Genomic DNA, 15779 nt, shown 5'->3' on the forward strand with positions numbered 1-15779 from the left:
TAGCTGCATTGAGGTAATTTGTTGGACATTAGTACCTTTCCATTCCCCAGTATGTTAGATGCAGAAGTTCATCAGCTTAGAAGGAGATTATTTAATTACCATAATCTCTATATGGGGTTCTATTAAGATCAGTCTTTGTATGGACATTTTTCAGTGCAAAATGGTAAACTATATTTCATCTACTACATGTTTTCTTTTTAGTTCGCTCTTTAGTATGAAAATAGTAATGCAGAGTTTTCAGACTAGCAGCTGATCTTGAGCTGTTTCCTCCTATGTTATTCTTTCAACACAATAGAAGGTAGGTTTAATATTGCAAAATAGAGGCATTTTGAAGCATTTCCAAATATCTTTTAGCAAATGCAAACAATCATTTAAATAATTCTATTCAATTGCCATAACATGGCACATCTAGACAGCTGTGTATCCAAAGAAAACAATTTGCTGTTCATTTAACCCGTATTTGTCTTTTGCCTTTCCCCATTCTGACCTTCCCTCAAGCATTCTTACTGTCTTTCTCATGTTGATAATATGAAAAAATTTTTGGAAAAAAACCAAGAAGTTTTCAAATGAAGTAAAAGCAAGATGACAACATCCTTGCACTAATAATTAATTTAACCTTTGTTAAATTACTATCATGTATCTAATACAGATTACAGTATACAGAACATAATAGTATCTAATATATGCTAAATCACAGTACACTGTAATCTAATATTTGCTGGAATAGAGCCCTTCCATTATCTCAGTTCTTTTGTCTGTAGTAGATCCTCTAATTCAAACTGGAAATATTTTAGTTTTCTGCAACAGCCCAGTCTGCTGTAAGGCCAGAGTCCCAATGTCCACAATAAGGTCTGGCAGCCCTTTATCACATGAAAAAGAGCTGCCACTGGAGGGAAGCTGGTCTGTGTGATTGGTTCAAGATTTGTATGGCTTTTGCTGAGTAACTACTGGGCAGACACTCTGAGAAAAATTTCTGTTAGAGATATCCAGTGTCTTACTGAAGAAGAGTAGGAAAATGAAAAATAGCTGGTAAATGACTAGGAGTATGGGCGGGTCAAAGGCCATCTGTCAGCTAGACTGTTCATCAGCCTAAGGCAAAAATATTGAAATAATAAGATAATATTGAATCCATGATTTTAGAGTTGCTCAGGGAGCATTGCCTGTAATCAAATAGTCCTTTCAGTCAGAAAAACAATGTAGTGATAATGTGGGAGGGTTTGCTGTCCATGCCTACTTTGCTGAAGGAAAACTTGTTCCATGTCACCAGAAGCCTAAATTTACAGTAATTCATTTTATTAGTGGACACAAGAAAGTTAAACACAAAACACCTCACAGGCTGACTCAAAATACATATGAAAGGTGGAGGAGTCTCTAGCTCCACACAGAGTTATTTCTTTGAAGTGCTGAATCTCGGTGAGTGGGTTCCACCTGGGCCTGGAAAATTGCCCAGATCCAAGTGTAGCCTCTGTCCTTGCAAGAAAAACAGTTGTTAACATGTTTCTGACATTTCAGTGAAAACAATTTGAGTCACTTTGATTTATTTATGTTTGTGGTGCTGCACTGGCTGCATTATCTGCCTCTTCATTGCTCTCCAGACTCGAAGTGAATCACAGAGATCTTCCAGACATCTATCTATTAGGGAGAATGAATTACTGTATAAAAATATTTGTGTAGGTCAGGGGAACTTTGATGATTAATAGGCTGTAGTTCACTGCCTTAATACATTGTTGAGAGAGCCTAAATGTCAATTTTTAAGTTTTTAATTTTAATTTTAAATTACATTATCTCTGGGATAATGTAATCTCAGTGTTGATCAGAGTAAGGCTTCAGCTCAGTGTCACTTATCGTGCCTTGTGCAGTAGAATAAATATCGTCACTAAGCCCATTATTCAGGTTTCAGAAGTAATTAGATGGTTTTTTTGAGGGCAACCTTGTTCAGCTAGTGGCTGCTTTATTACTTTAGGTGAATGAAAAGGGCGTGTAGTAGTAAATTACTGCGAGCAGGCTGTTGGAGAAAGCAGGGTGAATTCTAACTTCAGTCTGCTCATTTGGCACTAACTGCATGCAATCTGTTTCTGTCCATGTGTGAAAGCTACCTGCATGCAGTCTGCTGCTCAATAAGCCATCAAGCTGTAAGGAAGCTACATTTTCAGTCTGCTGTGCACCAGAAGGCAAACCTTTAAACAGTATCTTTTGAAAAAGATCATGCTTAATAAAAATCCATGAAATTCACTTCTGTGATTATAGCAGCCAGTGTGCTGCACATTCATTAGCGTCAATTTTGACACCATTATAGTTTAGAAAATAAATTATTACATGGCTAGATTTGTAGGTGTTCTAGGAAAACAAATTTGCCTGTCTTACTCCTGTCTCCCAGCTGTGTATATTAAACAAGTATCTGGGGATATGTGAAATTTACTGCTGGACATAGCTATTAGACAGCAAGGAAAATATTCTAGCTCAAAGGCTCTTTTCAATTAAATACATATTGATTTTCAAAGTCACATCGGTCCTCCAATTACTTCATTCTTTTTATGGTAAGCCACAGTGTGGTATAAGGGAAATATAAATGACAACCAGATTCTGCCTGTAAATACATTTATCTTTTCTGGTTTGATATAGTCTTCATTATGTGCATTGTCCAAGAAACTTTAATCTCAAATAATGTTGACTGATTTCCTTTCAAGTATTTTTATTTTTACTGAAGCTTTAAACTGAAAAGGAAAAAAAAGAGAAAAAAAACCACCCACCACTTCTTAAATCTTCCCATTGTCTCGCTCTCTTTCACACATACAGAAAAAAGGCGTAGTCATCCTTTCTGCACTACCATAGGCTTATATATCACCTTCTGAATATAAGTGGCTTCAATGGGAGTCACACGTAGTGTGAAATGGAGACCTATCCATGCACTGCCTATGTGTTCTGGACATTTGCATGAATGCTTTCTCTAACATCATTTACACATTCTTAGTTTTAGCCCTAACATTTTGTTTTGTATGCAAAAAGGCTCTAAACCTTACACCAGTAATAGGTTTTTTATAAAATATTTGCTGGTTGCAGTTAGAAAGATTTGTCTAAATGCTCTCTTTCTAAAAATATACTTTCTCAAGGTCTCTTAACTCATAAATAAACAGCCTAATGTTTTAATAAGAGAAGGGTCTGATATTTGACCAGAAAAGCCTCAGAGGCTGATTCTTCAGAAATGGGACCTTTGTCAAAGGTCCTTTTAAAAACAGACCCAAAACAGAAGGGTCAGACAGCTGCTTGCAAAACTGCCAGCCACTATGACTTGCCTCCCACTGAGCTGCCAGGAAAGCACAAGGTATGGGGATCATCCTTGCCCAGAGTGGGGGCATTGCAACGAGCACACACCCATTTCAGATGTTTTTCTTCTTAGCACCATTCAGATGAGATGGCCTTCTGCAGAAAAGACCTCTCCAGGCTCAGCTCAGGTCTGACCCAATGGCACTGCCCTGTGTCCCTCTAAACCTCTATAGGTGGGTGATATTTTTCAGCGCACACTTGAGCAGAGAAACCATTTGGAACACTCTCACTTGAGAGTGAGTTTACGTTCTTTCACCAGGGATATTGTTTTCCGAAGTGGAGGGTGTTTAGCTTTGGGGAGTTGACTCGAGTGTTCAACACGACTCCTCTCAGCATCTGACCCCGCGTGTTCCCTGAGACACAGAGAGATTAAAGACAACCAGCATCAAAGCCCATGGCTCCACGAAGCTGGCCATGTGCTCTGGCTCTTCAAACATTTGCATCAGTGCAATCTGTACGTATGCAAAGGGAAATACCTCCTGCTGTCCACCAGATACAAGTGTGCTTCCCGTTAAAGTGAAGACTCCACGCATATGTAGGCACTTACTTTTACATGAAAGGCAGGAACTCATTGGATTTTTTGCCACTGTCTAGGAAAACAGTTTCAGAAATCTACTTGGTGTTTCTGAGCTTCCTCAATGTTCCCCAGACCATGCATGGCTCTGATGTGTATTCCAAAACCTAGTATGCCATAGAGAACAGAATTTCTGTATAAAACAGTGGGTGCAGTAATTCCTTGAACAAAAACCATTTTAATTTACCCTGAAGTCAGTATGACATAAATAAATCAAGTAACAAACTGTTCTGTTTGTTGAGGTTTTTTTTATGAATATATCTAGTCCATGTATTTATTATTTCTTTAGCTTTGTTTCTGTCTGCTTCCCCAAGGTAACAAACCTCTTGAAATCTTGCCTTCAGTCCATCCATGGCTCACTAATACCTTTTCAGTCATTGGGACCAATTTAGAATAAGCAAGGAAATCCCAATGTTTCTTCTTCTTCTTCTTCTTTTTTTCTTTCATCCTGTTTGGCAGTCACCAGTTTACTATTCATCATTAATATTTTGCTGAAAAAAGTAGTGTTACATGCCTTTTGTGATGTTCAGGGAATGTGCAGGAGAATGCAGAACAATCAGTTGGGGAGAGATACATTTTAGCATCATGAGGCCTAGGGAAACAGGCCATGTCCAGGCAGTGTAACGAGGTTCCTTTTGCACAGTGTAGGGAGTGTTAGTGAGGTAAAGCTTGCAGAGAAAGGTTTAATATGTTTTTTAGTAGAGCATCTGATATAACTGAGGGGAAGAAAGCACACACCAAAAGAAGCATTTGAGTACAACCCTTTTTAAAAATTGAAATAGAAGACTTCAGCTTGTAAAAACAAGATTCTCCACATGTCAGCACAGTGATTAGGGTGTCAGATGTATTGCTCTGCAGAAAATAATAGAGAAAGAAATAGATGTTAGATTTACATTTCTGTGGGAGTTATATATCCTGTTGGGTTACAGGAGAATCTGTCCTTCAGTGTGAATTGCCACATGCTCTCTCAGGGATCTAAGTACCTACTTCAAGGCTCTTTACAAGTCAGTATTTAATTGTATGTACAAAACAAATGCAAACAGCTTCCCTGGGAGAGACTGAAACAACTGCCCAGAATAGCCTGTAGCCCCCTAACTGGAAGGAAAACATTGGGAGAGTGAACTGAAATCTTTGCAGCCAGTCATTCCAAAGAGGGACTTTAAACTACGTTTGCTGTATCATAGGGAAATGTTCTCCCAGGGAAATACCAGTTAATGTTTATGTACTGCCCACTCCCAGTAATGTCCTGACAACACCTATAAGATCGAGCACTGTTGGCAAAGGTATTTTTAAACTCTGTTAGTGCTAAATGGGCTGACTCAAATAGCTCTGTGAGCTATGGGTGGCTTTGCCTATGCCCACTGGAGGAAAACAGGCACTTAGGAGGATTGTGGCAAGTCAGACTTTTGAGATGATACATTACAAGGGTAAGTAGTGTTGGATGAAGCTACAAGATTCAGAAAATAAGAGGCAGAGTTGTGAATTGGATTCAAACATCCTAAATCTCTCCTTGGAATCCTAACCTCACTATACTCCAGGCCCTAAATAAAGTTAATAGATATTCTTTCAAGGTCTAAAGGATTTGGTATTAGAAATGAGAAGGAAGTACCTCTGGTATGGTATACCCTAAAAAAATGAGTTCATCTCTGCAAGCCTTGATACTGCAAATAGCAGCTTTAACAGTAGCGTTGGCAGATGCATAGCTCACTGGACTGAGTCCTTGGCTCACATATGTTTTTTCAATGCATTGAATTCATTCTTAGAGTATTCAATCTCAGAATTCATGAAGGAACAGTAATGCTTTTCAACTCATTATTTTCTCTCATCCCCTTTCATACTTTCTGAATGTAATGATAACTGTTCAGTCTGAGAAGTTCTGCTGTGTCTTCCACGGCTGTGATATAAAGGTCTTAGTCTAAAATCAAAGGGACAAGTCTAGAGCTCAAGCACCTCTCGCACATAGGAAGGGGTATAGATCTCTCTGCAATGTGAACTGTGAATGCCATACAACCAATAACTCTGAATACTCCTTAAAAATAGCCACAAGGCTGTGGGATTTCCCAGCTAGTATAGTACATTTTTTACTTAATTAGCAGAGAAAACAATCACAATCACATCAACACTTTATTGAGAAAATCATAAATACCTAACAATTCCTTTGGTTATCACATAAAATATTTACTTCTTGCGCTGTCAAAGCACACAGTTTTCTCAAGCTATTCCCTGCTTTCAGATAGTGGACTTGGCAAACTTCAAATCAGTTCACATTCAGAGCTAGTACTGAGAAAAGAGAGGGATAAAGAAAAGGACTAAGGGAAAATCCAAAATCAATGCAGCTCCTAAAGTCTTCAGGTCAGCAGTACCATATCACTTTTTAAACTAAAAACCACCAGTATGTAAACAGCAAAATGCCTGTCTTTATCTGCTATTACTTTTCCCTATTTTATCTTTATTTTTAGGGAGGAAAACATACTAAATTCTTTTTATTCCTTTTTTTTTTTCTTGCTTTGTGTACTTTGTTTATAAAGCATACAAGCTGGAAATCATCACTGTTCTTGCTTGGGAAAAATAGCATTAACTGCATGAGGAAAACATGTATGCTAAGAAAGCACTTTAGAAATCCATGCAGATGTTAGCAACCAATACTGGAAAAAAGTCTCTGTAATTATATTTAGGTACATTTTGAAACATTTTCCAAAATTTAAGTTTATATTATTCCATTCTTAATAGAGTTGGATTTTACATTCAGTTGTCTTACTTCAACTAATTCTGATGGATCTCTGAGCAGTTCAGAGTCCTAATTCACAAGACTCTGCTAGATTAAGAGTTGTGCTTTTTAGCTCACAAACGCAGAACTTGGAGCTATTGAGTGTTTGGAAGCAGGAAGGTAGATAGGGTCTAACTGATATCACATCCATGTAAAGTGAAATTGAATCAAAATCCTCCACAGAAGAAAAGGATCCTTTTATATTCCCCATACACGTAAAAGATATTTAAAAAGTGATATGAAATTTGTAATATTTTTTCTTAATAGATAGTACTTATTTCTCAAAACAGTTTCTTAGCTTTCTGTGAGGTTGGCATTCTCAGTGCAGAGGAAGCCACTGCATCTGCTTTAGTATCAAGATGAAATTTATTTGTCCATAAATTGTAAGAGCTTTGAGTCAGTTGTCTTTGTAGAGAGGCACCTACTGGAATTTTCAAAAGTTCTTTAGCAATTAGTAAAGATACTGTGTAGTTATGAAATTCTTCTGCCACTGGTTAAAGCATATGACATTATTCTCAAAGAAATTTTATATACAGAAGTCTGTGATTGAGACCCACAGTTCAGGGTATTATTGTATTCTTAAGACACAGTAATATTAATTATATCAACAACATGAATAGTTCCATTAAGAACTGGAAAGCAATTTAGACTGATGGCTGTACTTTGTCCACATTTCAAACTGTTCTCTGATGTCTCCACCATGCCCAACAATATGGTCAGTATCTCAGCTTTTCATATCCTTCCTGGACTCCTGCTGATGTCTGTGTACTGTGTATTCCAAATCTTCGAGTGCCCAGACTCCTTCTCTAAAGTGTTTTTATGGTCCCTACCAGATCTGTGGGGAACTGAGCATCTTGTAGTCTTTTAATGTGATATTTATGACAGTGTCTTTGGGGTCTTTGGGGAGCTATTATCCCATTTTTGCAGATGGAACACATTAAGTTCCTTAAAAAATACAGTGGTGGCAGTTTCTTTCCTTTAAATCATAGTTGCAGCACATTACTCCATCAGTTCATCCCATTAATCCTATATTCTCTGTTTTATGACTTTGTGTGTCTTTTGATGCAGGCAATGTCTTCATCTATGTCTTAGTGCTTGATGGCTAACAATAGTCATTATGCCCCAGTCAAAAACAATAACGTACTGAAATTTCTTGTAAGAATGCCTCTCCTTATGACAGATCTCTATACCTGTTTTGTACACCCATGAGTTTCAGTTCAGTGTAGTCAGTTTGGGTGTTGAACTGAACCAGCCTGAAGCTGTGAATCTTTGGAGGTTCATCTATCACTGAATAATGCAGCCAGACAGAGGGAGACAGTTGAATAGAAGTCAATATGCCAACTGTTCCTTCATTTATTACTGCCATATTAAGAAAGTTGATAGAGTGGAACTAATCCGTCTGCTCACAATTTATGCCCTAGCAGTAAGATACAGTTTCACTATTTCATGAGCTCACTCTTTGACTAACTTTATTGAAATTCCTTCTATAGTATCATTTTTAATCACTTTTCATCCAGTTTTAGTTATGTGTAAAATAGCAGAAAAAGATGGACTAAAGAGACATGAAAAGATTTCATGAGAAACTCAGGTCAGCTAAAATAGAAACAGATCAAATAAAGTTAAGTCAGTGAACCTACAAAGACCAACAGAAAAGTGTTCTAAATTACCTCTTTCACACGAAGTTTTGTTCTGTCATGTCTAAAATGCAAACAGTCAAAAGGAGTAAGGCAGTCCTGGCAGCACCGTGAGAGGAGGCAGGGCTGTGGTGCCTGAGGGGAGGTAGCTGAGTGACCTGCTGTGCTGACGGGCAATGCTGGCTGTGGCACTGCAGGGGCAGAACTGACAGGTGGGGAGGTCTCCTCCCTTCTTTATCAAGAATAATCAATGAGGTTTATCTCATCCATTAGTTCCCAGACATGCATGGGCTCTGGATGTAAGAAAAAGGCAGGATTTTGGCTACATGTTGGTTGTATGCAATGCTAAAATGAATTCCTGTGAGCTTAGTTATATTTCTCTTGTTGTTTAGCTTAAAACATTCCGATACTCTGATCCTTTATTAGACTGGTAGGGGTACTCTTCAGTGATTTGGGCTGGGTACAGTTTCAGAAATGCAGAAATTGCCTGGTTTTCAAAATGTTGAGCCCACCACTCCTTTTGATTGCTAGGGAGTTTCATACAAATGCACCAAGAACTATTATTGACCAAACTGTAGACCTTGCTCAGTCTAGATACAGTCTAGATACAGTCATCCTGGGTGGGAGTTTCCAAGGCATTCAATTCATTAACATAAGTCTACTTCCACCAAAAATTATAGATTTAGCAACAGCTTTAAATGGACAGAGTTGGGTTATTCCAGAAAAATGCTGAAAATCCTACCTTTCTATTTAAAATGCCTTTTTGAGATGACAGGTAGCAGCAGCTGTAGATGCTAAAAGTAACTTTATTTTTTTGTGATGCTCTGTCACTGCTGGAGCACCGAGTGTTCAAACAAACACAGATAGACCATTTGTCCTTTGCTTGATAAGACTTTTTCCAGGGAAGTCTCAGGCTGCTTACTTTCTCTCTTTTTAACTGCTTCTAGTTTGGTGAAAGTTTATGGGGTTAGTCTGTAGGCAATTGCTGCAATTTCAGAGTAATCACTCTTTTATTAGGGTGGAGATGGTAAAAAGGTACAACAGTAATTAAAAATCCATTAATAGTTAATTTAGATTCCTTAATCTAAAGCATGGCTGCATCTATGATGGTATTAGCTATATGATACTCATGCCATATTAGCTGCATGAGTGTGGGTCACCTTTATAATGCTTTGTTTACCTCTCTCTCTATCTCCCCCATACAATTTTAAAACTGATTCTGGATTTGGGGTTTTTTAATATTAACGTGTACCTGAGTGAAACTAAGTCTGCATTATGTTTATGTATATACATAAGTATATAATTGAGAGGAAATATAGTGTGTGGTTATTGAAAGGTGAACTAAACAAACAAAATTCTTATTAAATCAGGCACACAGACTATAAATAAATGAAATAACATGAATTAGTAGTTTGAGAAAACTGTAAAGTAGCAGGCTCAGAAATCTTTGTGATCTTTTAAATGCTAAAACTTTATGAAAAATCAGGTTCACTGTAGTGTGGTCTGAAACAGAAACAATTGTCATTTCACACAGTGGAAATATTCACTCTCTAAGTATCAACCAATGATGACTAAAAACTATCTAGATATAGAGAAGAAAGCTTTATTCCTCTTTTATTTGCTAGTGTCCAGATGATCTTCCATAAAGATAAAAGAAAGTTTACTAGTGAAATGCCAAATCAATTGCCAAATCAATCTTATAAAGTGTCATTCTAGATATGCACTAAAGTACATAATGCAGGGGAATTTTTCCTTTGATTCTAGTCCAGACATTGCAAGGGCCTTCTTATATCTCCCATCCAAATATGAAGGCTTGCAGGGAGAACAGACACAGAGCAGAAGCTATCATTTATGTTTACATGTCTTGCTCTCATCTTTGCCATGAGTGATCTTTTGTAAACATACTTAAGATCACAAGATGTTTCATCTTTGGGCAAGGCAAGAAAAATTTCATGTCACTGCAGCACCTGCAAAAAACAATAAAAAATCTGCAGGCAGTTTGAAAAGCCCTTAATGTGCCATAGACTGATGGAGCTGTGGTAAAATCTGTAGCTGCACATTATATTAAATATGTCAGTGGTGGTAAAGGATTGGTCTCCTACAAAGGTAAAGATGAAACAAATAAGCTTTGTTCAGGGATTCACAATCACTTGTGACCTGATAGTTTAGATGTGAATTACATATTAAACACAAACAGCATCCTTTAAAATTCATGGTTCGCATACTTTGAAAACACAACAAAGTCAAAAGTGACATAGTTCCCTGCATATTGATTGTAATTAGTAGGTAACTAGCCACATGAAACTGCTGTTAATGGTAAAGAAATGTAATTAAAAAAAAAATCTTGTTTGTTTAAACACATACCCTGGGCAGAGATATGAACAAGAAAATCCCTGTTATTTTATGGCACTGTGTTGAGAGCAATGGCAGTACATTCAGGAATTTTGGATTTTCTTGTGAAGTCCTGTGCAAATTGTATTACTGCAAGGTAGGAACTTTCTGTTGTTAATGTTATTTGAAGTAATACTGTCAAATAGCTGTACGGTGTGTCCAGACCCAGAGGCTCCAAGACAGCATCACATTTAACACTAGAAGACACTATGCCATTCCTTTTGTCATAACAGCTGCCGCTAGTTACAGAGATTAAGCAGAGAACAGGACAACCCAGAAATACCCACTATTTCTCTGCCTATGTGTGCACAAAAATTACCTTAACCTCTTGAAGTCAGTGGGAAGACTTTTGTTTCTGCCACCATGCAATTTAATGAGATCAGATTAATTTTGAGACAAATATTTCACTTTGGTTTTTTGATTGCATAATCAAGAACTACCAGTATTTACTAAATTCCAGGATGTGTTCATATTGCCATCTGTATCAGTTGCACATATTCTACTAGCTGTCAAGATTCACCTACACCCTACTCAGACTTAACTGTAATTTTCTCATTGGTGTAATTTAGGCATAACATCCTAGATGTAGCATAATTTCATGGCAACAGTGAATGATATTATATGACAACTGTGAAATTAATTTTAATGTCATTTTAGAAAATAGAAATTGGCCTGCTTCAGTGAAGAAAATACTAATGAAATACTTTTGTTCTTTTTGGAGAAATTGCATTTCAGTATTCTTTATGTTTCAAGAATAGTCCTTCTTGAAATGGACACACTCCAGTAAAAGTGTCTTTACATTTGTGTAGTTTGTAAGTAATTAGTAGTACTAAGCATATGCAATTTTTTAAAAAGGCAAATTTTGAATTACTGAATATTATCTTATCATTGCATTTAGCCAGAAAGGTCCACTCCATTTTTCATGCAGTTTGTATTATATATACTTATATATATATATATTATATATACTTATATGCCGTAAGTAGAGACAATATAATATTTTGTGAAAGTTATTTATGTTTGCCTCAATAAAATTTCTTGTGTCTTTAGCAAATGTAATATTTTGTATGTTTACTGTGGATTGGGATAATTTATTACAAAACCCTTGTCTGAATGGAAAAAGAATAATAAATTTCATATTAACCTATATATTGAAGAGTAAAGGATGAATGAACTCCAGAACCAACCCCAAATATGTTTTTTTCCTCTTTAAATGTGCTTGAAGAGGATTTCAAAGTTATGTGGATGGGCACACTGCTGTAATTTTCACATATTTCATTTAATTCAGGACTGTGGTTCCAAAATTCACCCAGAGGAGTCCTGTGGCTTGCAGCCTCTGTCTCATGAATACCTCTCAGCAATTTCACAGACAGTGTTTAAGACCTGTGAAGCTGGAGACACAAAAGGTTTGTACTTTATCCCCTTTCTTCTGAAAATTAACTCATGCACCTCATCAAAGAAGAACTAGAAACAGTATTTACTTTTTGCTATAGACATGCACTAACCTACGCACAATAAATTGAACTAATCACTTGTAACAGTTACTGATTTTTAAAATCAGGTTGTTTATGTGAGAATGTTTTGTTAATAAGTTTCTAATCAATGATCCACCATTGCTTGTGTTATTGTCATATAGCCTTTACAATGCATTGAAATATTCCTATTGAAACCAATTAAAATAAAAATCACCGAATCACAGAATATTTTGAGTTGGAAAGGAACAACAAGGATCATTGAGTCCAGCTCTTAAGTGAATAACCCATACAGGTATCTTGGCATACCTTGACATTATTAGAACCCTGTTCAGACCAACTGAGCCAATCTCAGATGTTTTATTCAAACCAGAAGGGATTGTCTACTCAAAACTTAACTTTAGAAAAAGAATACAACATTTTGATTCATTTGAATGGTATACTTCCATTTATATATTGGAGACACAAAACCAGTTTTTAGTTTTACATATAGTTATACCTACAAGATGGACAAATTAAACATTCTACAATAAGAAATGCAATCAAGACATGTCTTTGGTTTAGTGTGAACTCAGATTACAACAGAATGTCAGGCATGTACTCATGTTAAGGTCACAGTTGCATAAAGATTTATTCAGGTGTACTTTAACTACTCAGGTGTGTGGTCATTCATAGCTTAAGTTGTTGCTGTATTAGACAGTAAGTAACTTTGTTCAATCCTTTATTAGAGAAATGAAAAATAACCCAACACTCCTTTATGGTCTATTGACACAACTGTATTCTTTATCTTTATCTGTACTTCTCACAGCAGTAAATTTGCACAAACTCATGGAACAATCAATAAAAAGTTACAGGAATGTGGGAACTGCCTGAATGCATCATATCATGTGAAACAGAGGCATATATTAAATTTGTGTTATACAGAGGGAAAGCACAAAAGAGACACTGTTGTACCTAGCAGCATATTTTAATCACACAAGTTGTGAATCATCCGATGCCACTATATCAGGACATAGCATTTGTGACTAGAAAGCCCAGACCAAATCCACTGAATCCTTCTGGGGCCGACAGTCTCTTTCTCCTGATATATAGCATACTCCTTTTGAATACTGCATCTAGCTAAATGAGGCTTAATATAAAATATCTTTTACAGCCTTATTGTGAATACTATACACAATTAAAGTTCAAACAAACTTCAGGAGGTGCAGTCTCAAAGGAAAAGTATATTAAACAGGAAAAGATAATTTATGCTTAGAAAGTGAAGACTGTCAAGTGTCTAATGAACCTAGAACTGGGGTTTGCAGTATCTGGCAACAAGTGGCCATGTAGTTTTACTGTGTGTCACAACTTCCAAGTGGAACTGGAAAGCATGTCTTTATGTGGAAAACCATTCCAAATTTGTAACAACCGAATGGTATACCAATCTTGGCAGTGAACATTTTCCTAACACATATGGAAGCCATGGCAAATTCCCTGCTAAAGCAGAAACAACTCTTTCACTTAAATAAGTTAAAGTTTCAGAGAAGCCAAGCAATGTCATTTCCCCTCAGAAGACAACTCAAAACTTCTGCAGAAGTAAGGTGGCACCATACCCTGTTCTTATGCCAGGGAAGAGCTTAGTTTTATAGGGATACTGAGGTACTACCACTGCAAAATCTATCTGTGCTGAGAAAAACTTGTGTTTGTGCATACATGGAAAAAGGCTGAGGTGGAGCAGCAGAGTTAGAGATGAAACTTTACCTCCTCTGACACTAATGGTAAAACTTAGAAGTCTGCTTTGCAATTCCATACAATTCGGATTTCATGCCTCATTTCTAGTCCTTTGATGTAGAGCAGGGACAGTAGTTCAGGATCTGACCAAAGGCAGAAGTGGCTTCCTCCTCTCCTAGTTACTATGACACTATTCTTTAGAGGAAGCTCAGCACCTTACGAAATATGCACTCAATTTACATCATTTCTGTCTCTTTCTCTCTCTTACTCTCTCTCTAATCACTAAATGCAAATTGAAATATTCGACAGCAGAGGTTTCTTTCCTTCTTGTTTACATCATAGAATGAAATTACAATTTTTAGAGCAAAAAAAATCTTTTTTCTTTCCGAAAATCTCCCTTGATTCACATGGGGTTTGAACCAGGCTATCACAGGAAAATTAGCTCTTTCTTCAGTATTGGTGTATTATCAATAATACAGAAGTCAGCAAGCATTAACTGTGTGTTTGGCTCCTCAGAGAAAGAGAGAGCAAGCTGAGAGAGACCATGAGAACCCCAAGTTTTGCTAAATTCCTGCAAGTGAATCAGGCTACTGCTGTCTGTGGAAATGTGGTTTGCAGACAATTACAAAAATCTGGTGGGTAAGAGATCACAGATTCTCCTCTAATGTTCTGCCCTGCTTCTGTGACATGTATGTTTTAGTTATATCCCACTTTCCACATTTCCTACAACTGTATCCAGTTTAACATAATTCTGTGTGAGCTCTCTCTGCATTCAACAGCTATCTGGATTTGGGTCCAACAGAGACATTAACTGATGTTCAACAAAATGAATGTCTCCTTTGGTTACAAGGAATAAATCTCAGTTCAGACATAAGTCCATAAGCCTAAGCAAATAATGTCCTTTAAAAATAATTTTTACTTTTGCTTTTCATAAATTGAGCTAAAAAATAAATAATAAATAATAAAATAAAAAATATTTCTGTAGCCTAGTCACAGAGAAAAAAGCTTTTTGAAAGTCTTAGAGTGCCAAATAAACACCAAATGCAAAAGTAAGCTAGTCATAAATCCACAAACTATCTTTAGCATCAGGTAGGTTAAATATTTTGATTTTGAGTAATCAGGATAGAATACTTTTTTCTCTTTATATGGATGATTGTTCGGCAGTATAGAAAAAAGTTGATTTTAAATTTGAAAATGTATGTATATGTGGCTATGAAAATGGAAAAGGGTGAATAAAAATAAAAGAGGCTAAAAGAAGCAACAAAACTATCAGATTTAAATGATTGGCTTTTATTGGTTAAAATTTTAACTTCAGGGTAATATTTTTAAAATAGAAAATAAACAATCCTAATTAATTATTTTTAAAGTATCTTTCTTTTCATGTTATGAGAACAGTTTTAGGGAGTACTGACAATGTTTAATCTCATATCTTAAGAAGATTTATAACTGCTCTAATGAGCCAAAGATCCAATTTACTTTCGCTCTTCCTGTGGAAACCTCCTGCTTACAGGTTAGCATAAAACTTTGATTATGCCAATTTTTAGTTTGTGAAGAAACTAACAACACCTCTCTTTTTCCTGCTCTCTTTCACTGAATTGCAGGTAAACTTGCCCTTGCCTGGTAGAGCTAATGCTAACTCTTTTGGCTGAAGCACAACAAAATGCAGCCTGATTGAAATGGTGCTGAAAGATGCAATGTGTGCTGCTAACTTCTATAAATAGGGGAAAAGCAACTTACAATTTCCCTAGCAAATAAGTTTAATTTCCAAACTAATATTTTTTGCTATTTTTTACTGTTAATGGTCTTCACCTTTTTTTGTAAGATTCATTTTCTCTTTTAACACAATCCTACTTTTGAAGGTTGAGAATGCATTGACTAACTGTTGTGAAACTGAAACAGGAAAAGTT

General features: G+C 36.4%; 1 protein-coding gene across 6 annotated transcripts in view; it reads left to right on the forward strand.

Moving 5' to 3' along the window:
- CPED1 (cadherin like and PC-esterase domain containing 1) overlaps nt 1–15779 on the forward strand; it is a 146495-nt gene that overhangs the window by 107118 nt on the left and 23598 nt on the right. For all 6 annotated transcript variants that reach the window (XR_007905883.1, XM_051795420.1, XM_051795422.1 and 3 more), the window contains one exon: nt 11979–12096. Coding sequence is in view for 5 of the 6 variants with exons in the window: in XM_051795420.1 (XP_051651380.1) it covers nt 11979–12096 (118 nt within the window). In the remaining variant the exon portion in view is untranslated. The remainder of the gene's footprint in view (nt 1–11978; nt 12097–15779) is intronic.

The sequence above is a fragment of the Manacus candei genome, unplaced genomic scaffold (assembly GCF_025592945.1).
Source record: "Manacus candei isolate 608988 ecotype Guabito, Panama unplaced genomic scaffold, ASM2559294v1 h1tg000043l, whole genome shotgun sequence".
NCBI lineage: Eukaryota > Metazoa > Chordata > Aves > Passeriformes > Pipridae > Manacus > Manacus candei.